Genomic DNA, 23358 nt, shown 5'->3' on the forward strand with positions numbered 1-23358 from the left:
AAAGCATCACTTTGATAACCTCCAATGTTTGAAACAAATACACAAACATCTAGTTTTAAACTTAGGTAGGACAGGAGACTTGTGCTAACACTTTACGTCTAGTTTCTCCTAATAACATCACTGTTTTCTTTGGAGTCCTTCAAATGTTGATGACCTCACTCTGTAAGCTGGCTTGTCTTTCTCAGACCAGTCTAGACACCAGTAGGTGTCTAGAAGATGACTGACACCCCCAAAGGAAGCAAAGGAAGGCAGGTTTCTGGCAGTTTGAGACCAGCCTGGTTTACATAGCCAGCCAGGCTACAGATAGACCCTACCTCAAAGAGCTTTGATACTGAGTGTACGAAACAGGGAGTCTGGGTGACTCAGTAGGAGACAAGTGTAATAGTATCACCATTTTCCTTAAGACAATAGTCACCTAGAAGAGTGTAGCAGTACATGCCTTTGATCCGAGCACTCGGGAGGCAGAGGTAGACGAATCTCTGCGAGTTCAACTCCAGCCTGGTATACAAAGTGTGTCCAGGACAGCCAAAGCTACACAGAGAAACCCTGTCTTGAGAAACAAAACAAAACAATATTCACTTGAATCTTGGGGGATTTCTTAAATAGCAAAACAAAATAATTAGGAGAATAGGAATGTCTGTAATAATTCTGCATCCCACTAGTTCCTGGTGCCTAAGTACCTTGTACTTAGGTAAAAACAAAAACAAACAAACATAGGGCAGCCTTTACCTAACCCTAGGGGTTTGCATTTGCCACAGAATGTATGTAAACAGGGAGGGGACTAAAGAACCTTCCTATAGGCAGGCTCATCATCACTCTTCGATCTTAACTCCTGGCTATTAGGAAGGCAGGCAGAGAACAACCTGCACATGGCAACACCAGGCTCCAAGCTGAAGCAGGCCTTTGACACGCTTGCTGTCTTTGAGATTCCAGTTTACACGGGACAGTGAAAATGCCTGATTGCCCAGGGAGGAGGAGAACAACGAGAGGAGTTGAGACCTAAGTCAGAAGCTTGTCCCATCCTGCCAGTGCTGTCCGCCTCCTCATAAAGCTCAAGCTGCTGTCACCAGCAGGAACTCAACCTCAAGTGAAACCAAGTACTACGCTCGTTTGAAAACAAGTTTAATTAGAGAAAAGATTTCTGTTTAACCTGCAGGCAAATTCCTTTCACAATTATAGTTTGTAGAAACCCACTAGCTATATAGATCCCCAAACTTCACACCAGAAAGACTGCCATTAGACTGCTTTGCAATGTACTGCCACTGATTTCAGCCACTCTCAGAAACAAGCTTGCCTCCCCAGGAACCAGCAGGGAGGCAACCATCTTTAAATAAGCGATCTGCTTGGGCATGATTATTCCCTTTGTAGAAAACACAGGCAGGTAATGAGTCCTCGCTGGCAGGCATGTGGCAGAGCACCAGTCTTACGGGGAGCAGATGGCACTCACGGTAAGAGCTGTAGAGGGGTGGGAGTGCTGGAGGGAAGTCTGCTGCAGTCCTCCAGCCTCCTGTACCTTGATCATCTTTGGGAAAATATTTGACACTTTATAGAAACAAAAGCAAAAACCCCACGATTATTCCACAAAGCCGTCTGAAGCAAGGGTTGGCTAGGGCTCCCAGGGTGGACTGCGTCTTCCGTCCACTTCCGTCTCCACATGATACAAAACGTCAGCTAGTGTGTGCTCTACCACAGCACCCCAGCCCATGTCGCTCATCTGCAGGAGGGACAGAAACGGGAAAATGGTGATTACAAAAGTGATAGCAAAAATAAAAACATCAAGGATTCATGTACACATTCTAATGGTACTCACAGGGTGGTAAGTGAGATCCTTTGGAGGATACTTGAAGGATGGTCCAAAGTTAATGGAAACCTGGGATAAGTCCAATTCAAACAGACACGAAAAAAAAAAAAAAAAAAAAAAGAAAGAAAGAAAGGAAGAGAGCAAAAGGAAAACAAAAGTTCAGTATTTAGGGAAATAAGGGGAAGTAGGACCTGTGATAAACACACTGCAGAGGGTGAGGCAGGAGGGTCTCGGGGTTGAGACTAGCCTGAGCTATACAGCAGACCCTGTTCCAAAATAACGACCATGTTGCTAAGGTACTAAGAGTTTAACTGGAACAAACAAGACACACTTCACCACTGCTGAAAGTGGTTAATCCCCTAATGTTTATCAGACATCAGGTGGAAGCAGACTTCTCACTCATTTTTGTTTGGAACTTAAGAGATTTCCTCACTTTACTTTTGTTCGATAGAAGGTAATGAACTAACATGGAAACCTCCATATGCTCATTTTTCCTTTTTAAACAAACAATAAGGAAAGAAATAGTCCTTTCCTTCATGTTTTTTTTTTTTTTTTTTTTTTTTTTTTTTTTCAATTTGAGACTAGGCCTCACTACAAAGGTCTGGCTGTCTTGGAACTCACTATGTAGACCAGGCTGGCCTTAAACTCACAGGATCAGCTGGCCTCTGCCTCCCAAGTGATGGGGTTAAAGGCATGTGCCACCATACCTGGCTCCACACACACATAAAATAAGCAACAGTTACTAATGGCAGGTCATCAAACGGATGACACCAATGATTTACAAGTGAATACGCCTTGTAACTTTCACATCAGACAACACCACCTGCAAAGCACAGTCCATACTAACACATGATTTCATCCATGCAAATATTTCGAGACCTCCAAACGTGTGTACATTTCCAGGCCTCTGAGAAGCTGTTTGGATCCCTTTCTAGAAATCACTTTCCTCTCAGATCAGACTCTTTCATCACAGCCCACCCGCACCCTTCCTTTAAGTTATAGCACAGACCAAAGGCAGGGAACATACCGTGCAGCTCTTGTACAGCGAGATGGCTGGAAAGTAAACTCCCTCAAAAATATCTCTGTAAGCCACACCTTGATTGACACCATTTTTATAAAATATTATCTGAAATAAAGATCAAGGTTTGACTGCAGAATTTTACAAAAGAACAAAATAAAAAAAGATTAAAAAAATCCTCAATTGCAGAACACAATACTGCTACCAGAATGACAATAACATACTCGTTCTAAGAATAACAGACATCTTAAATAGTAAAAGTACCTTAATTTATATGCTACTTTAGACTTTTCAAGTGAAATTAATGTAAACATGTATTATTTCAGTTGACTTTAGGCTTGTTTTTGAATTTCCATGCTACATATGCCAAACAGTTCTCTATTCCACTACTGATTATGCTTTACTTGGAGGAGGGACTGAGACAAGAGTCTCCTGTAGTCCAGGCTTGCCTCCAGCTCACTGCAGCTGAGGGTGACCCTTCACTCCTGTGTGCACCTCGTAAGCACTGTGGTTACAGGCATACATACCCAGCTTTCATCATTCTGTATTTACAAGAAGTGTCAGAAAGACTTTTCCTTCGGGCAAGAACTTTTCTGTACCTGTCTCACCTTTTAAGTCATAGAATTTTTTGCCCTCACACAACTAGAACTCTCGTTTATTTACCTCACACTCTACTACTAACCCTGTGGCTTCTCAGAGCTTTTCTTCCCCCCATCCCCCTTTCTTTTTTGATCTTTGGTCCTTGAGGTCTACTCAGCTGTACCAGCAGCCCTTTGATTGTGCTGTGACCTTGGGCTGCAGCATGACTCCCAGGAAGGGTAAGGAAGGGAGGGACAATTCTAACAGAGTGAGGCAGCCAGCGCCTGCTGTTTCCAAGTGACATGGCAGAGGCTCCTCTAGTTCTGGTGTTCCTCTGTGCGTGGCATCTCCTTCGATGAGAAGAGCATCTACCTCCCTGGCTTCTGTAATCTCCTGCAGAGTTACTTATCAGGGTCACCGTCTTTGCAGACCTTTCTTTAGAGTCCAGGAAGAACACTCTCATGCAACACAGGACACAGAGGGAGTCACGCTCTACAGGAAGAAGGGAGTTCTCAGCTGCAGTTCCCAGCAGCCCTCAGTCCCCTTGAGCCTCGGCTGCCTCACTTTTATCCTCGTGGGGTCTCCATCTTCAAAGACTTACTATTTCGACATGTTTATGACTGTGACTCACCTCACTATGGGGAGTCTGTTTTAGGCTCTTCTCTGCTTTGTCCACAAAGTCTTTTTCTTCAAAATACAAATAACTCTTGAACTTTATCAAAGCCTTGAAAAGCCAGTAAGAAAAAAGACAAAGACACATTGAAGAACCAGATTTATCATAATGGAGAAAATAAAGTCAGATTCACACAGACAGTGCCACGTCCTTATAAAGTCTTTGCCACTGAGTTTTGTCAATTTTCAATTCCTTTTTTTTAAAAATTTATTTAGTTTTATCTTATTGGTGTTTGACTGCACGTATGTCTATGTGAAGGTGTCAGATCCCCTGGAACAGGAGTTACAGACAGTGTGAGCTGCCATGTGGGTACTGGGAATTGAACTCAGGTCCTCTGAAGAGCAGTAAGTACTCTTAACCACTGAGCCAACTCTCCAACCCCCAATTTTCAATTCTTAAGTGACCTCTTCTCCCCCTCAGTTCAGGGTCTCACTATGTAGCTGTGGCTGCCTTGGAACTCACCTTGTAGACCAGGCTGGACTCAAACTTACAGAGATATACCTGCCTCTGTCTCCCAAGTGTTGGGATTAAAGACATGAGCCTGGTTCCTAAGTGCTTCTGAGAAGAGACTAGCTGTCCATGTTTGTTAAACATTGTGGAAAAGGTCCTTAGTAAGGGAATTATACACATATACTTAAACACAAGCACACGCATAAGCGTGCACACGCATAAGCGTGCACGCGCGCATGCGCGCGCACACACACACACACACACACACACACACAAAGTACCTATAAAAGAAAAGTAAATTAACTGAAAAATTATTGGGAAAAAATTTCACAGAGCCTAAAACTTTTTTTTTTAAATTATTTTACTTTACTTTATGTATCTTGGTGTTTTGCCTGTACGAATGTCTGGGTGACATTGTCAGATCCTGAGTTACAGTTGTAAACCACCATGTGAGTGCTGAGAATTGAACTCAGGTCCTCTGGAAAAGCAGTCAGTGCTCTTAACTGCTAAGCCATTTCTCCAGCCCATTAAAACTTATTCTATAACATTTTTGGCATCAGTACAAGAGTCAGTTGTATGACTATTTGATTTCCACTAAGCAGACCAAAGAAATCTAATGCAGAACACAAGAAATTAAACACATCATGTTGGAATGACTTAATTCCTAAGGAAAAAAAAATCTCAACCTCCAAAGTATTAACTCAAAGTCCTCAGTGATCTAATGTCAGGCCAAAGGTAAACATGGAGGAATATTTCATGACTTGTGGGTATCTCAACATTTATTAATTTATTATTAGTTATTTATCACAGAAATAAATATATAGAAGAAAATGCTAAAAAAAAAAAAAAAAAACAAAAACCACCCCTCATAAACATTAACATTTTGGTTCATCAGAAGATATATCAGGGCTGCAAAGATAGATGGCTCCATGGCTAGGAACAGGTACTACAGAGGGCCTGAGCGTTGTTCCTAGGCCCCATGCACGGTGGCTCACGACTACTTGTAACTCCAACTCCAGTGGCTCAATCTGACGCCTCTGACCTCTGTGGGTGGTGCACTCAGGTATAACATCTTCACACATACACATAACTTAAAAAATTTTCTTTTAAAAAAGATGCCATTAAAACTGAATAGAGGGTTGGGGCTGGAGAGATGGCTCAGTGGCTAAAGGCACTGGTTTTCTTCAGAGGTCCTGAGTTCAATTCTCAGCACACACAAGGCAACTGATAACAGTCTATAATGGGATCCAATGCCCTCTTCTGGTGTGCAGAAATACATGAAGACAAAACAGCAATATCCATAAATAAAATTTAAATAACAGTAAGTCTTAAAAAAAACTGAACAGAGGGGCTAGAGAGATGGTTCAGTAGTAAAGAGTACTGGCTGCTCCTCCAGAGAACCCTGGCACCTACATGGTGGTTCACAACAATCTGTGAGTCAGTTCTAGGGGATCCATTGTCCTCTTCTTGGCTCTGGGCACCAGGCACCCACAGTGCACATACATACAAGCAGGCAAAACATTCGTAAAATAAAAGCAACTAAATTTTACTTATTTACTTATTTATTTAGTTATTTTAGTTTTTCTGAGACAAAGTTTCTCTGTGTAACAGCCCTGACTGTCCTGAAACTCATTCTGTAAAAGACCAGGCTGGCCTCAAGCTCACAGAGATCGGCCTGCCTCTGTCTCCCAACTGCTGGGATTAAAGGTGTGCGCCACCACTACAGACAGCTCAGCAGTTAAGAGCAGCTGTTCCTCTTGTAGAGAGCCAGTTTGATTCACAGTGTTTACATGTCAGCTCACAATCATCTGTGCCTTTAGTTCAAGAAGATTCAACTCTCTCTGTGGGTACCAGGCATACACATATACATATATACATACATAGGGAAAACATTTACATTATATTAAAGAAACTTAGAAAACAGAGGCAAGCTGCTGGCTTAGCATATAGAAGGCCTTGGGATTAATTCTTGATTCTAAATACTAAAATCTTTTTTTTAATAATAATAATAAAAAAACTGGAAAAATTCTGTACCTGACTAAAGACTTAAAATTTGTATATTTCATTTAAAAATTATATATATATATAAACCAAAGTTGAACAATGGCTAATGATACATTTCGTGAAGTACCTACTGGGGGTTACAGCAATGTCTGCCACTTTCCTGTGGTATCTGATAAACAACATGTTAATGGTCGAACTAAGGTCACTACTCAGGTAATAAACCTTAAATTCTTTCAGTTTTGTTACTATGTCTGTAAATGTCCAGATCAAAAGACAGGGAAAACACACACAGCAGGGTCGCCATCGCAATAGAACTCAAACAATTGCGATAGGCACTGACTGCCATTGGCCGTCAAAGCCAGGGTACCGCTGAAGGAGGACAATCTCACCTTGTCTTTGTAAGTATCTGGCAGTGACTTGGCTGTCTCTGTGTCTTCGGGAAGATTGATATAAAACCCTAGGACATCTCCTTGTCCATAGCCAGATGAGTAGTGTTTGCCAATAGACTGGTGGAACTTGGTTCCTTTTTTGCTCCGCCAAGAATAGCTAAATTTATCATAACCTAAAGGAGCTTGAAGGTTACCTGTCCAAATGAAAAGATATGTGGAGATTAGAGGACTGTAAGTTAACTGGTTTGTTAAAGGAAAAAGGTTCTATTTTGTTTGTACATCTTTTTAGTCAATTTTGGAAACTGCTTACAAGCTATCTCTCACAGTATTCTAGGAATACCACACTGGCTGCTACTTCAGGAGTTTAATTTTTAGACCATCATCTGGTAAACCCCGGGTCAGTTAATCCTGCTGTGAGGCCCACACAGTACCCCCAGCTTACCTAAGGGCTGGGACCAGCCCAGCCTGGCAGCAGTATCTGGTGGCATCTCATCCACAGTGATTTCAAAGAACCAGGCGCCTTTCCGTACCCCATGAGAAGCCCGTACCATGGAGTAGCCCTTCTCTCCAACCACAGTCAGCCGGTCATCAGAGATCTTTAACTGGGGAGCTGCGGCGGGACAGGGTCAAAGGCAGGTAGTTATCTGAGGGGCTCAGAGACCCGAGTCCCTAGTACTATACAAGGATTATAAAAAGGGACCTAAAGAAGAGCTGGGCATGGCGGTGCACGCCTTTAATTTCAACACTTGGGAGGCAGAGGCAGTCTGACCTCGGTGAGTTTCAGGATAGCCAGGGTGATATAGTGAGACCCTGTCTCAAAGCAAACAATTTTTAAAAAAGATTATAAAAAAAAAAAAAAGAAAAGAAAAACAGGTAAGAATTACTAGGTCAAGTGTTCATGGTTCCATATAGTGTACAAGTCTCTTCTGTCAGTTTCTCTAAATGCTATCCTCTATCAAAGCAATACAGTCAAAACCAGAAAAATGCTACTTAGGGAGATTACAGTGCAGCCCAAAAGTCTGAGGCTAACCTAGGAAAATGGTTAAACAACATAGCCAAGGAGCTGGGCAGTAGTGGTACCAGGACAGGGCAGCCAGGGCTACACAGAGAAACCCTGTCTAGAAGAAAAACAACCCGGCAGTGGTAGGCCACGCTTTTAATCCCAGTACTTGGGAGGCAAAGGCAGGTGAATCTCTGAGTTCAAGGCCAGCCTGGTCTACACAGGTCAGAACAGCCAATGTTATACAGAGAAACCTTGTCTTGAAAAAAAAACAAATAAAAAAGCCATGCCTGTGGCATAGGCCTGTAATCCCAGCATTTAGGGAGGCGGATCTGTGAGTTCTAGGACAGCTTGGTCTATAAAGTTCAGGATAGCCAAGGCTATACAGAGAAACCTGTCTGGAAAAACAAACAAAAAAACAAAACCCCAAAACAACAACAACAAAAACAAAGAGAAAATTAAGTGACATAGGTAGACAGGCAGCTGTGATCAGGCCTGTAGGACACTTAGAAGAATGGGACCCAAGCCTAACAGCTCTGGGAAGACAGATGACATCCCAAGACCCAGGAAGGCTATTAGCAGACAACTCATCCTGGCTCCAGGAGCTAGACCATTTCAAATAAGCCAACTACCAAATCACACATTCCCCTCATACTGTTGGAGTTAAGAAATATCAACAGGCTAGTAAAGAAGTTGCATCCTTGAAAAACTTATGACAAAGGAAAAAGTAATTTTACGGTGGAAAATCCTGGAAGACACCACCTTAGCCAAATGATCAGGTAAATCCTCATCAGTAACGGGTAGAGTAACAGGAGGCACCATGAGGGACATAGCTTATACCCAGGATGTCACTATCAGGAGGCAAAACTAGAATCACCAAGTAAACCAAAGCGAGGGATGGCAATGATCTGAATGAGAATGACTGGACAGGCCAGGCTCACTATCTGCATGGTTAGTCCTCAGAGGAAATGCTGGCAACAATTAGTAGGTGTCCTTGTTGGAGGATGGTCAGGGTATCTCTTCTCAGCAACAGAACAGTGACTTAGACAGGGTGTTCCATAAAATAAGCAGCCTGAGCCGGGCCGGCATGGTGGCTTGAGCCTTTAATCCCAGCACTTGGGGAGGCAGAAGCAGGCAGATCTCTGTGAGTTTGAGGCCAGCCTAGTCTACAAAGTGAGTCTAGGACAGCCAAGGCTACACAGAAAAACCCTGTCTCAAAAAACCAAACCAAACCAAACCAAAAATCCAAGCAGCCCATCCTCTCTACAGGCACCAAAGCCATGGACAGTGCAAGGAGGACAGAGACTGCTGCTGTGCTGAGAAATAATACCACACAGGACACTAAGATCAAGAAAGGACCGAACCTGGATTGTCTCCTACGAAGGACATTTCAGGATGAAACGGGAAACCCAACAAGGATCTGAAAATTGGCATCAGTGAGATATGCATTTACTGAATTTCTTGATTACATACTGGTTCTATAAAGATGTAAGATTTTAAAATTATAACAAATTCTTTCCTGAGATAGCTCAACTCACTCCACTTAACGTGGGAGGGACTTAGTGACAATGTTTTTAGACAGGATCTGGTAGCATAGCTCTGGCACGCATTATGAGCCTCAAATTTGTGGCAGTATTCCTGACTCAGCCTCCAGAGCTAGAATTATGTATATGTGCCACCATGTGCCCAGCTTACACTCCCTACTTTCTAATCACTCACTTTAGGGATTGTTTTGGCCGACAGCTTGAAATGCAGCCTTGGCCCACTCTGGACCAAAGCTTTGTGTACTGCCCACGAGGAAATACTTCCCAGAAGATTTTACCTCAACGCTGCTGGTCGCTTTTTAATCATAGTTGATTCTTCAGCCCCAGCCAACCAGAAACCACATATTCTTAATACAGTATCAAATGTCAAGTCTTTGAGGGACTTCCAATCTTCCCTCTGAACTTTACAAGCCAGCCTCCATCGTCTGCACTGCTCTCAGCTTTCGTATCTCCCGAGCTTCCATGGAACAACCTATTCATCTTTGCACTCTAACGGCTTTTCCAGCCCCACTATTCTCTAACATAGTCAGATCTACCGAGCAATACCTCACAATCCTGGTACTGATTTCTGTCCTAGATTTCTATTGCTGTAAAAACATCATCACCAAAAGCATCTTGGGGAGGAAGGGTTTATTTAATCGTACACTTCCACCTTACAGTCCATCACTGAGGGAAATAAGGCATGAACTGAGGCAGAAACCATTGAGGAATGTTGCTTACTGGCTTGCTTTCCATAGTTTGTTCAGATGCTTTCTTATATAGCCCAGAACCACCTGTCCAGGGACAGCATCACCTACAATGAGTTGAGCCCTCCAATGTCAATTATCAAACAAGAAAATGTTGTACAGACTGCCCACACACCAATCTGATGGGGGCATTTTCTCAGGGTTCCCTTTTAAAGATGGCAAAAAAACCAAACCAAACCAAACCAAAACTAACCAGCACCATTTCAAAATGATCACTGAAACTCACACACCTCGATCATGTAGGGCTAACAAGACTCGTTCATATAAGCAGGCTCTGTAGAGGTCTCCAGGAATAGGTTTTCCAGCCCAGCAGTCAAGTTCAAGCTTCTCTGGGTCAGGGGCATGAGGATCAGGCTCAGCTAGAATATAACGGTAGCCATCTTTGTTGAATGGATGTTCCAAAGGGTAGCCATGAGGAGGAAGACGCTGAGCAGAAAACAAAGGGTCACTGAAAAAGAAAGAAAAAAAAGAGAGAGAGAGAGAGAGAGAGAAACTAAATGAAACTGAGGAACTGAAGCCCTCTCTAGTCCACTTTTCTTCTATCCTTTAAGAAAGGCCTTGGATTTGTTGTTTCCTATGAAGCACACACAACTTTACAACAAATGTCTTGTTGAACTTCAATACATCACCTTACCCCTGCAGAGATTTGGTTAAATGACTGTATTTGTGGAGGACTGACAACTAACTCCCGGGGAATTTTACGCACAGGCTGTCGGTCACCTTTCAAGTCTACTAGTCACATTAAAGGAGAGAGACACAGGAGGAACAGTGAATGACGGTGGTTTCTTTCAGGACATTTATTTTTAAAAGACTTGTTTTTATTTTACATGTATGCTAGACCCATACGTATATTTACACACTGCACATGTCTGGGTGTCCGTGGGGGCCAGCGGAGGGCATCAGATTTCCCTGGAACTACAATTACAGATGGTTGTGAATTACCATGTAGGTGCTGGGAACCAAATCCAAGTCCTCTGCAGGAGCAACAAGGGCTTTCTTCTCCCCAGTCATGTCTCTAGGCCTTGTTTTACTTAATTTCTGAGACAAGCAGTTATATATCCCAGGTTGGTCTCCAACTCCTTATGTAGCTGAGGGTGACCTGGGAACTGGGATCCTCCTCCTTCTACCTTCACAGTGTAAGGATTAGAGGCATGTGCCGTCATCCCTGTCTATCCAATTCTGGGGATCAAACCCAGGGCTTGAATACGTGAGGAAGGACTCTACCAACAGAGCTATCCACACCTGCAGCCCCTCTGCTCTAGTGCAGACACTGAGCTATCCACACCTGCAGCCCCTTTGCTCTAGTGCAGACACTGAGCTATCCACACCTGCAGCCCCCTTTAGTTCATTAGTATACAAATCAAGGGACAGAAACCTGGAGGCAAGAGATTTACTCCTTGTTGCCAGTCTAAATCAGAAGTGACCTGGATTTCATCACCTCAGCTTTGGACAAAGAAGAGACACAAGAAAGGAGAGGCAGGAAGTTAAGGAGCTAACATTTAGTAAGCTTTATTTTCTCTTCCCCGCCTAGCCTTCTCAGGATCTCCTAGGGAACTTTATTCCCCAGAATAGAAGATACTGTTGTTAGGACTGTTGTTATTTCAATGCTGGGAATTCAACGTGAGGCCTAACAATGCCAAGCAAGACCTCTATTACTGAGCTGTATCCCCAGAGCAAGAATCTGTTTTTATAGTAATGAGTTCATAAAAGAGAAGACCTCACCTGAAGTTATTCTTTAGAAGGGGCTCAGGACTCACCAAAACCAAACAAATATAACCCCACATAAAACTCAAGAATATGGTTCTTTCCCTTACAGTGGACTTTGCCCACAGCAAGCAACCAGGGCGAGGGTGAGTGGGGTGGGGTGTAATCACACCTTCTGGCCTTCTTGGTGGTCCCTGTTGTCCCTCCATCTTGCTGTTTACGCTTGGCTCCTCTTCCTTTCCCACTGCTTCCTGCTGCGATTCCCCCTTTGAAGAGAAGGCACATCATTTTCACAGAGGCACTATGGGGGCATAAGGGCACTCAAAGTCCATGGCGACTACCATTCCCAATGTGCATTTGTGTAACACCACAGACAATTTTTGTTCTTGATGTATACTGGATTTTAGCCTGATTCTGAAAAGATCAGCTGTATTTCACAACCAATATCCTGAGCCAACATTCAGACCGTAAGGTCACATGAATCTAGGATGTCTGATATCTGAGTTATATCTTCAACCTTCCTTTCTTCTTTAAAAAAAATAAAAATAAAAATAAATTAAATAACCAAACCAAGCAATCAATTAACTAATGTGTATGTGGAGGTCAGAGGATAGCTCTGCAGAGCTGCCTCTGTACTTTACATGGGCTGCTGGTGAACTAGTCACCAGGCTTGCAGCAAGTAAGCCTGGCTAAGTCATCTTTCCAGCCCTTTCTCACGGATGTAACCAATGCTACTTTATGGGACTGTGACACAAATGCATTTGTACTCAAGATTCCAAGCACCCACAGCTAAAAAAAATAAAAACATTTGCATGGACTGGTTTTTTTTTCATCACTTAATACAAACATCATTAAAAATGTCCTTACTGAAGGTCAACGTCCACTTTCTTGAACTGCATGATATGATTCATAAACATAGAAAGGCATTATCTACATAAAGCATTTGAATATCCAGCAAGACAAAAGTACACCAAACATAGAAAACAAAAACAGAAATACTAAAAAGGTGTTTCTCTCCAGTGTTGATAAATTCATCATGGTTACACATGACTCAAGAACAGAAGCTAAATTTAGTAAACAATTTTTAGTTCCTTATCAATACACTTAAGACTGTGCCAATGATATCTAGTAGGTTACAATAGCTTGGTTTGTGGAGTTAAGGGCAAATAAAACAATTTATATATATTTTATATTAGAACATTTAGCTATGTATTTTTGTAACCAGAAGTTATTACCTTACGTGTTTTGAAGTAAGTACTTTGTAAGCTTTTCTCATTTCTATCATTCCTCTCAGTTTGTTTTTCTCTTTCCAGAAAATGGTCCCTGAACTGCAGGAAAACACCTTTATATAAACAACTGCAGAGAGTACTATATGTAAATTTGGAACAAGCTTGAAAATTATCAGCAGTTCTGCTGCAATAAAAAGAATGAAGACATGGAGGGCAAGTCATATTCTGCACACATGGTACCAGATTAATTCAGAATATCCTTGTATGAACCTGTTATTCACACAGCTCATAAAAGGTTTAACATTGAACAATTATGATGACATGAGTATCAATCAAAAGCCTGCCAAATCCTCTACCACCATTTAGCACTGCTTGAACAGTGTAGGCAACACGACAGGGGACTGTTGGCTGGCCATGTTAGGCAGAATATGACAACATCAAGCTTCTATTCCCACATTAAACTGGAACTACAGCTCCATGGTAAATGCTGTCACACCACTCTCACAATGCTTTAAAATTATGGAGTTTAGCTTCTACCAAAGCTCAGCAGAAAGCACTTCAAACCACAAGATACTTAAGTCTGAGGATGAAAGAAGACAGAGAGGAATTCACCTCCCAAAGTGGCTCCACCTGTAAGGACAGAAGCGGCACTATGTATTGTCAGATATCAACTGTCTCAAAGGGCAAACACGGTGTAAGAACAGAAACAGTGCACTTGCATTTTCAACACGCCTGAGAATGCTAACTGTGGACTATATATTTACAATGCTTTGACTCTAAAAGGCAAGTTAATGATGCCATGTGTGCATGAGCACCTACTAAGCTGATACCCAGCCCCTAGTCCTCACTAGATCAGCAGCAAAGAAAATTCTAATTCTCTCCATTAACTAGATGGATTACCAAACGGGGTGGGGGGATGCCACAGTGGGCGATTCATACAGAAAAGATGACATATGGTTATGCTGAAACTCAGGGCAAGAAAAATTAGATGGACAAAGGCAGCTTGTCAAGTAATTGTTGAACTATGGAAAAATAGTGGAAAGCAAATGAATTTCCCAAATTAAGTGTTTATTGTGATAGAGATCTGGAATCAAACAAAAACACAAAAAGTCTAACCTTAAAATTGTACAGTGTCTTACATGAAATCTAATTTCAGTCCAAATTGAGTTTGGGAGGACATCATTAATGTCTGATGTATGCATAATTAGAGATTCACAGTTCATCCTACTAATGTATATAACGAATCTGTTAATAAAATACTACTAAGACCAAACTGCTGTAAAGTGACAAAAGCTCTCTTCCATTACCATTTCCTAAGTGGAGACACTTTAGTTAGCTGCTAAAATCTGAGTTTTGAACTTAAAAGCATCTTAGTAATTATCCATATTTGGGTCATCCTAAAGAACACCCAATTCCAGGCAAGACTTTCACACTCATAGATCTTTTAACAAGACACTAAACACGTACCGTTCAGGTTCCCACTAGAAGACACCGCACTGCTTTGTTTTTGGTTGTCATAAGCAGGACCAATGTTACTAAGATCCTAGAAGAAGAAAGAGCCTAGTAAAAAAAAAGGCCACACGAGCAAATTAACCTGTCAACTGCTAAAAAAATCAAGTTAAAAAAATAAAAATTAGAGCACAGAAAATGAAAACCATAATCCTAAAAAAGCAAGCTCCAAGGAGCATGTGTACAGCAGGCCATAAGTCAGGGTCAGAATGGTTTCAGGGTGGAACTGACCAACCAACCAGGGGGAGGGAGAACTGCACAACAGGGCCAGAGAGCTTAGGTCCTCCTCTGGCCTCTACAGGAATTAGGATCCACACAGCTGTAGCTTTCCATTTTATAAAGTAGAAATCTGAATTTCTACTGCCCATTCTACAAAAATGGCCACCAAGATATATTCTTCCCTCCCCTAACCCCACCCTAGCTCTTCAAATCTGCAAGGCAGCAAATCGGCTCCCTCCTCAGTGGCTAGAAGAGGCGGCTGAAGACACAGTTCCTGAGCTTTTGCCACAGCACAGTTCTCATCTCAAAAAAGGCAGCAAGTCAGGCATTTTAAGGCAAATCTGAAAAGTTTCACCTTCTTACTTGGCAATGCGTCCTCTGCCAAGCAACAAAAAAATGGAAGTTTCTTTTTCCTGTAAGGTTCTAGCAACACAGATTCCCCAAAACTTTCTCCACAACAAAGAATGCTTTTAGAAGCAAAATTTCAGATAACACGGAGATTAGAAAAACCTTACAAAAACTAAGCCGTAGCAACAAGGAACAGTCAGAATCAAAACCGGGTCCCGAGCCAAACATGGCGGCCCACACATGTAACCCCAGCAAGTGGAAGGCTGAGGCAGAAAGAGCTGTCATGAGTTTAAGCTAACCTGGGCTACAGTGAGATCTTGTGACCAAAAGTCAAAATACTTGTTACTGGTTCAGGTGAGTATTTTTTCCAAGTATCAATAAGCACTGATTTGGAGTCCACCATGTTACGGGCATGTAACAGCAGCATGTGTTGGCAGACAGATACAATTCTTGTGTGTGCGTGAATATACATGTGTGTTGGGGGAAGAGGGGCCTGCACATAAGCAAGCACACTTAGGTGGAGGCCAGAGGTCAGTAGCAGGTTTCTCCCTGTCATCGTATGCGGGCTGAGCGCAGGTACACATGCGGAGGTTACAGGACGGCTCCGCACAGTGGTTCTCTCCTCTCTCTACCGTGGGCTCCAGGGTTCCAACTCAGCTCAGCAGGTCATACCAGCCCAGCCATCTCTGGCTCTACCTTGTGTTTTGTTGTTGTTGTTTTTTTTTTAACTTTTATTAATTACACTTTATTCACTTTGTATCCCCCCATAAGCTCCTCCCTCCTCCCCTCCCGATCCCCTCTACCTTGTTTTTAAAGACTGTCTCCCACTGAACCAGAAGCTCTAGGATGTGCCTGCCTCTGCTCCACACAGTACTGGGCCTACCAACACATGCTGCCAACTCCTGGCTTTCATGTGGGAAGTACGGAGCAGGGGATATGAACTCCTGTTCTTGGGCTGGCACAACAAGCATGCAAGCATGAAGCCATGCCCAGCCTCTGTTTTGTTTGGTTTTGAGACAAGGCCTCATGTAGCCTAGGCCGGCCTCAAACTCATGGTCCTTGTTTGCACCTTCTTACTGCCCTACCATGAGCACACTACGACTCCCAGGTTATGAAGTGTTGCAGGAAGGACTCATCCTCTTCACCCACACGCTTCACTACCTGGCTTCTGAGAAAAAGAGCAGGGGGCTGGAGAGACAGTTTAGTGGCTTAGAGCACCTGCTATTCTCCCAGTGGACCCTGGTTCAGTCTCCAGCACCCACATGGCAGCTCACAATTGTAACTCCAGTTTCAGAGGCTCTGCTCCAACTCCCTCTTCTGGCCTCTACAGTCACGACAGCAACACAGTGCACCTCATATATGAGGGGGTGGGGAGAATATGTAAAGGAAGATTAATATACCTGATCCAATAGTCCAAATTTGGGGTAATCTTCTTCTGGGTCTTTGCTTCCTGGATCAGGATGTTCCTTTACCAAGAACACATCTCTTTCCTTACTCTAAAGAGGAAACAGTATTTTAGTAATAATGAACCTTTTTTAAAAAAAAACTTAGAAGTGCAGATGATAAGCCAGCACAGGCACAGTAGCAAACCCCTGTAATCCCAGCACTCTGGGAGGCAGAGGCAGGCGGATCTCTATGAGTCTGAGACTAGCCTGGTCTACAAATGGAGTCCAGGACAGCCGAGGCTACACAGAGAAACAGTCTCGAAAAAAAGGCACTTGAAGAACACGTGTATTAGGCTGGTGATATGGCTCTGTTGGCATTGTTCTCGCCAGAACACGTGAAGACCTAGGGCTGACCCCTAGCACATCAACACTAGGAACGGGACATATAACTTTAACACTCTGGAGACAGAGGAAGGTCAGAGATCAGTCACCCTGGGCTACATACTGAGGTCAGGGCCTGGGCTACAAGAGACTTTCTATAATAACAGCAATCAAACAGAGAGAAAAACAGGGGCCAGCGTGTCACAGTCTGCTTCTATCCCCACCTGGGTTAGGCAGAACTGGCAGCCTGTGGCCGACTCTACCCATGTTCTAAAATCAACATCTTTTAATAAAAAAAGAAAAAATGGTCTCCAAATTTAATGTGGAGTTAAATTTGCAAAAGTGTGGCAGACATGGGGCCAGAGGTTAAGAGCACTTGCTGCTTTGCCAGAGGACCCAAGCTCAGTTCCCAGCATCACTGTCAGGTGGCTCAGAACCACCTGCAATTCCAATTCCAGGGGATCCAGTGCACTTTCTGGTCTCCATGGGCAGTGAATACATGTGGTACGTATACACACACACACACATACAAACACACAGAAACCTGCTGGGTGGTGGTGGCCCATACCTTTTAAACCCAACACTTAGGAGGCAGAGCAGGCAGATCTTTGTAAGTTCAAGGCTATCCTGGTCTACAGAGTGAGTTCCAGGATAGCCAGCACTACATAGAGAAACCCTATCTCAAAAAAAAAAAAAACAAAAAAAAACAAAAACAAAAACAAAAAAAATTAAAATTAAAAACAACAACAAAAAAACACTACCAAAAACAAAACAAAACAAAAACAGAAAGGGTTTCAGCATATAAAAGAAGTCTTGGAGGAGAATGATACTCATGTAAGACACTGTTACTAACTGAATTCATGTAAAAAAAAAATGAAAACTTATTACTACCTATATCTCATTCAATGATTAATATCAAACTGTTTGCTTTTCTCAGCCATCACATTATTTCAAACTAAACAGAATTTAATTGTTAGAAACAATACTGGCTTCTTGGAACTGATCACATGTATTCAATTTTAATTTACTTACCATTGTTTTGACAATATTATTGGGCCACGTCATTTTTCCAGGTCTCTGTCTAGTTGTCATACACTCCCAGTATTTATCAATAAATGGTATAATATCCTAGTTTTAAGAAATAAAATATATAAAGAATTATAGCTGTTTTCAAAGTTACATACAAGCAGCCTTTTCAAAGACTTCATTACAATCAAAACAAAAATCTGCCTGTAGCTTTTATGTACTGAAGAAATATTCAATTGTTCAAAATAATATATGGCCTGCAGGGTGGCTTTGGCATATGATCTCAGCACTTGGGAGGCTTAGGCAGGAGGGTGGCTATGAGTTTCAGGCCAGGGCAACAACAGTAAAAATCTGTCTCAAAAAAATGAACAACCAACCACCAACCAACTATATAAATTATGGAGATTTCCAGTAAAGTACATACAGATTTTAGCTATTCAGGGCTTATAAGCCACTTGGGGAGAAAAGTTATATTCCCAGCCAGGGCCCTGCTTGCCAGCTCTTGCTTTCATGACTGAAACAATGTCTGACCTTGATCTTCTGGCATCACATCAGCACCATTTTAGATCATGTTCTAAAACCCACTACCAGCACAGTTTATTCTATGATAACTAAGCATTTACTAAACAGAGAAGGAACATAAGAACACTGCAAGGAAAGGACTCTGTCATTCCAGAAAACAAGGAGGTCAGAAACTCATGGGGAGATGTCAAAAGGTTTTGGCTGTCAAGGTGACAAAACTATCCTGGTCAAATGTGAGACAATCGAATGTGGGAAATTCGGTGGACTATAATAGTTATGAATTACTGCTCCTAGGGTCACAATGAAAGCAATGTGACACTAAGGCGAACACAAGAGAAGATGACAAAGACATGACCCGCCGCACAACGGCGTTTTACCGTGTGCTTCCCATTCAGAAGACCACACTCTGAAACAACGATAAAAACTACAGTCCAGCAGGGGATGTGGCTCCCATCCTTTCCAGGTTTGCCTGTTGCTTTGGCCTGCTGCCCATAATGGCCCTCATCTAGCCAGCTAGCATTTTTTTTCCTACGGGGACAAGAATGAGGTAAGAAACCAGGCAGTCATCTTTGTGTTCTTTCCAGAGAAAGCTAAGACAGCTGTGGCTATAGTATAAGGAAGTGACATGTGACCTTAGAGAGAGTCAGTAATGAAGTTTTAGTTGTTTTTTTTTTTTTTTTTGGAACAAGGTAAAGCAAGAAGACCGTGAGCTTGAAGATGCCGAGTTCCAGGCCTGCCAAAGCTGGATGATTGGTCACACAAGACCTGATTATGGGATGGATGGCTTGCTTCAAAAAGCCAACCAAATTTTACTTAAGGATTCACAATATTAACAGTAAGCCAAGTGACATCTACTAGAAAATTGGTACATTATAATTCAATATATGGAAAAAAATAAGGTAACCACTAGATGATTTACTCATAATAACTGAGAACAAACTTACTACGGAGGCTATCTATAGGTTTCACTTGACTCTTTAGCATATTGCAAGTACATTAGTTCTAACGCTACCTTATCTTTGGAGAACATGGTTTTTGGATGTTCATCCTGTGTCCGAGACTGCCAGGTTAGGTTCGCCAAAGCACTAAGGCACATTTCTTTTAAATCTATCAAAAGACAAACAACAAAAGAAGACGTATTCTGTGACACTTGGCTTCTACCATCAGGAGCACATTCAATGCAACAGGTGATGCTTAGCTGCAGTTTGACAGTCTAAATGGGATGCAGAGGGACGATCTGCACCAGACTGCGCTGTGGGCATGTCTATGATTATGTGGAGTTCACAAAGCCTGCCCACAGTGTTACTCCCTGGGCAAGAGAATCCTGAACTTTATGAATAGAAAAAGGCAAGCAGAGCTTAAACATACAGCTCTATATTATATAAAGTGTGAGGTCAGTCAGTGTGGCCAGCTCCCTCAAATGCCTACTGCTGTGACTTCACAGTCACGATGGAGTGTAACCTTCAACTGTTACCCCCGCCTCAAAACCTTCCCCCGTTAGGTTGTTTATGGCAGCGCATTCTATGCTATCAACAGGTAGAGAAACCAAGACAGTGGTCCACCAAATAATACTGGAAGCAGCTAAAAGGGAAGTAATAATTGATTTGAAATGGGCAACTGGAATTATTCAGTGCTAAATACCAAGTTAATTCCAACCAGCTCTTAGGCAAAGGTATCCTAAGTGTGCTAACCCAGATCTCTTTTGTTTTCCAAGGGACAATCATCTTTTAAAAATACTCCAGAGTTGTTCTTACTTGCTTGCTTCCGAAGAAAGTAGGTATTCCCACTGTGATGGCACACATTGCAATGGAAACTGTAGTTGGTCATAAAGGGTAGACATGATCTGCAGATGAGCCAAATTACACAAACTAGTGAACCACTGAACACATTTCTTTTTTTTTTAATAATTTTTTTTAAATCACTTCCGTTCTTTTTTTTTTTTTTTAAGATTTATTTATTATATATACAATGTTCTGCCTCCATGTATGTCTGCATGCCAGAAGAGGGCACCAGATCTCATTCTGGATGGTTATAAGCCACCATGTGGTTGCTGGGAATTGAACTCAGGACTTCTGGAAGAGCAGCCAGTGTTCTTAACCTCTGAGCCACGTCTCTAGCATTACATTTCTATGCCTTCTTTTCTTTAAGAAAAAGTTACAGCATTTTTCCTTCCTTTAAAAAATTTATTGTTATCACTATATTATTTGTACACATAATGCATGTGTGACCACATGTGCCAAAGTACACATGTACAAGCTAGGGGCCAATCCTTGGCTAAGTTTTCTCCTTCCATTTGCATATGGTTCTAGGGAAGTGACTATTTGCTGAGTTATCTCACTAGCCCACTCTCTGGCTTTTTCTCAGATGGGACCCTGATCTAGAATTTGTCATCTTCCTGCCTCGGCCCCCTAAGTGCCTGAATTACAGGCATGCATCACTCGCTCCAATCAATATACGTTTCTCCCTTCAAGATAAAGTCTTAAGGAATAGCTCTGGCTGGCCTGACAGTCACTATGCAGCTCAGCCTGGCCTCAAAAGTAAACCACAAAGACTTACTCAAAGGCAGGAGAATTTGTGCAAATTTCAGACCAACTTGGTCTACTTTTCCATTAGAAGATTCTGTCTCCAGAGGGCATTCCAGGTCAGCCAGGGCTACAGAGCTGGCCACTGACTTAGTGGTTATTCACACTGAGTCAATGCTCACCAATTATCTACTGACCTTCTCCACAAACAGGAGACCTTTCACTGACTCAATATGATTTAAATTCTCCAGAATAGCTACATATTTAGAATTAAGTTTTTTTTTTCTCCTGAGAACGAGTGTAAGATACCTATTGGGGTAAATTATAAGCAACGAGAAAGGAAAGTATGCTTTAGGCATGAAAAACATTGATCACCTCAATGTTTTTGAGAAATTAAAAAAAAAATTCTTCCTGGTGATGGTCATCCATGCAGGGCTTTGCACAGCGTGCGTAAGCACCTCGCCACTGAACCACACATGCCTTCAAATGTCTGTGACAACAGGCTTCACCCACTGCGATCACCAAACCCAAAACGTATGAAACAAAATATACTGTCTCGAACTTAATTATATAACCTCCTCTAACTGTGTAGTCTCATTCCCAGTCTGACTGTAAGTTCAAAAGCAAGGACAATGTCACTCACACCTACTAGGGCTCTACTCTCTCAATACTAAATACTCCTCCAAAGGAATGGTAACAGTTCTTCAGTCAGCATACTGGTCCCTGAATAGGTGTGAGCTTGATCACAAAGTACTACCCACTGTTTTTGTCTATGAACTGAATCAACTGCTGAATATGTTGAAAATACTTTTCTTTTAGTATCTTTAAGATTAAAACATGATTATGTAATTTCCCTTTCATGTGGATGCTGGGAATCAAACTGTATCCTTTGGAGGGGTAACTGGTACTCTTAACTGGGAAGCCATCTCTCCAGGCCCGTGCTGGAGTTTTATAAAGCACTCTCCGTAAGACCATGATATATACTCACGAAGTGTCTATTCCAAAGGTGTCAGCTGTGAACCATTTTGTACATATTCCACACTGCAGCTCGACTTCTCCCAGCTGTCGACCATTCTCTTCATCCACAGAGCCCCCCTGGGTGTCCATGGCTTCTGAAGTATCCCCAGCGCCTTCCTGGAGCCATGGGGCAATATGACAATCAAGTGGGTTGACTGACTACGTTTTTCAAAATTAGATTAAAAATTTAAAAACGAAATCTAGTTTGCCTTTCAAGGGCCTAAAAGGGAATACTTACTAGAGTATCTTTTCCATTAGAAGATTCTGTCTCCAGGCCACTTACATCAACCAAGTTTGCATCCCTATTGAAAGAAGTTTGAAGAGACATAAACATCAAAATGCCTATTACAAAAAAACAAGCAAAACAAACAAACAAACAAAAAAAAAAAAACACCCCACCGTTCTAAGTAGTGACAGACATCCTATTCTCATGTCTTTTTTGGCTAAGTCTGTCTAGGACTAGACGCCCAGGAAAACAATCCGAGTATTAGGAGGGATAGAATCAAGACAAGCACAGTGAAGCCTAGTGGTCATTACAAACGTGTACACCGCTTAGAGTTGGTCTTGGGGTAGAGTCACAGGGATCAGTTGTTTCCTAGTGCTTTCTCAGAAGGACTATGATTTCCTCATCCCGGTACTGAACGGGAGTTCTCCTTCCTTGGTTATTTCAGGAACTAGTATCAGAAGAGTGAGCAGCTACGGGGTGCAAGCGCGGGAAAGAGAAAAACACGCTTGGCTCACACAGGCGCTGATGGAAGTGAGCTCTGAGGTGCAGTACAGAGCCGACCCGCCGCCAAGCAGCCCGCTGGGTTGCAGACCGTACCGGGCAGGCCGAGCCGTTGGCCGCAGGGCCCGGGTCCGGAGAGCTGCACCGGAGCGGCGCGAGGCGCGGGGTTCCACAGGGGCGGGCCCTCCCGCGTTCTCGCGGGCTGCAGATGTCTTACCCACTTTCAGCCTCTCCGGAGCTGGGCTCCGCGCCCGGGGCCGCAGACGGCCCCTCTCCAGCCCCGGCGGCCACCGGCTCCGTCTCTCCCTCTTCTGCCGTGGTGGCACTTGCAGATGCTCCCGGGCCAGAGCCGGCGCCCGCTCCAGGGCCGGGACCTGCTCCGGTTGCCGCCATCGCTGCCGCTTCCCAGGCTCTCGCGAGACCGCATCTGTGCAGCGCGTTACCGCCCCGCACGGACTTCTTAAAGCGGTTAGACCTTTGATTGGGCCCGCCACTTGTCGGCGAATGGAGCGCTTGGGGTGTGGCCGCTTTAAGGCCAGAAAAGCGAGCGCGACTCAGAGCGCCA

The 23358-nt window shown here is 42.9% G+C and overlaps 1 protein-coding gene across 2 annotated transcripts; it reads right to left on the reverse strand.

Annotated features, from left to right (window-relative positions):
* Positions 1-1105: 1105 nt before the first annotated feature.
* Positions 1106-23208, reverse strand: Ash2l (ASH2 like, histone lysine methyltransferase complex subunit). Of its 2 annotated transcripts, XM_021627607.2 has the most exons (17): positions 23011-23208; positions 22305-22368; positions 22038-22183; positions 20282-20370; positions 19540-19634; positions 18012-18107; positions 16614-16709; positions 14605-14680; positions 13750-13767; positions 12081-12174; positions 10435-10652; positions 7357-7524; positions 6915-7108; positions 4030-4122; positions 2829-2927; positions 1811-1870; positions 1106-1714 (listed from the first exon to the last, which is right to left on the reverse strand). In XM_021627607.2, the coding sequence occupies exons 1-17, from the start codon at positions 23184-23186 to the stop codon at positions 1607-1609; spliced, it is 1890 nt and encodes a 629-aa protein (XP_021483282.1). In that variant the 5' UTR covers positions 23187-23208; the 3' UTR covers positions 1106-1606. The 2 variants fall into 2 exon arrangements, with proteins under 2 accessions (XP_021483282.1, XP_021483283.1); XM_021627608.2 differs by lacking the exon at positions 13750-13767.
* Between the last annotated feature and the right edge of the window lie 150 nt (positions 23209-23358).

The sequence above is a fragment of the Meriones unguiculatus genome, chromosome 4 (genome assembly GCF_030254825.1).
Source record: "Meriones unguiculatus strain TT.TT164.6M chromosome 4, Bangor_MerUng_6.1, whole genome shotgun sequence".
Taxonomy (NCBI): domain Eukaryota; kingdom Metazoa; phylum Chordata; class Mammalia; order Rodentia; family Muridae; genus Meriones; species Meriones unguiculatus.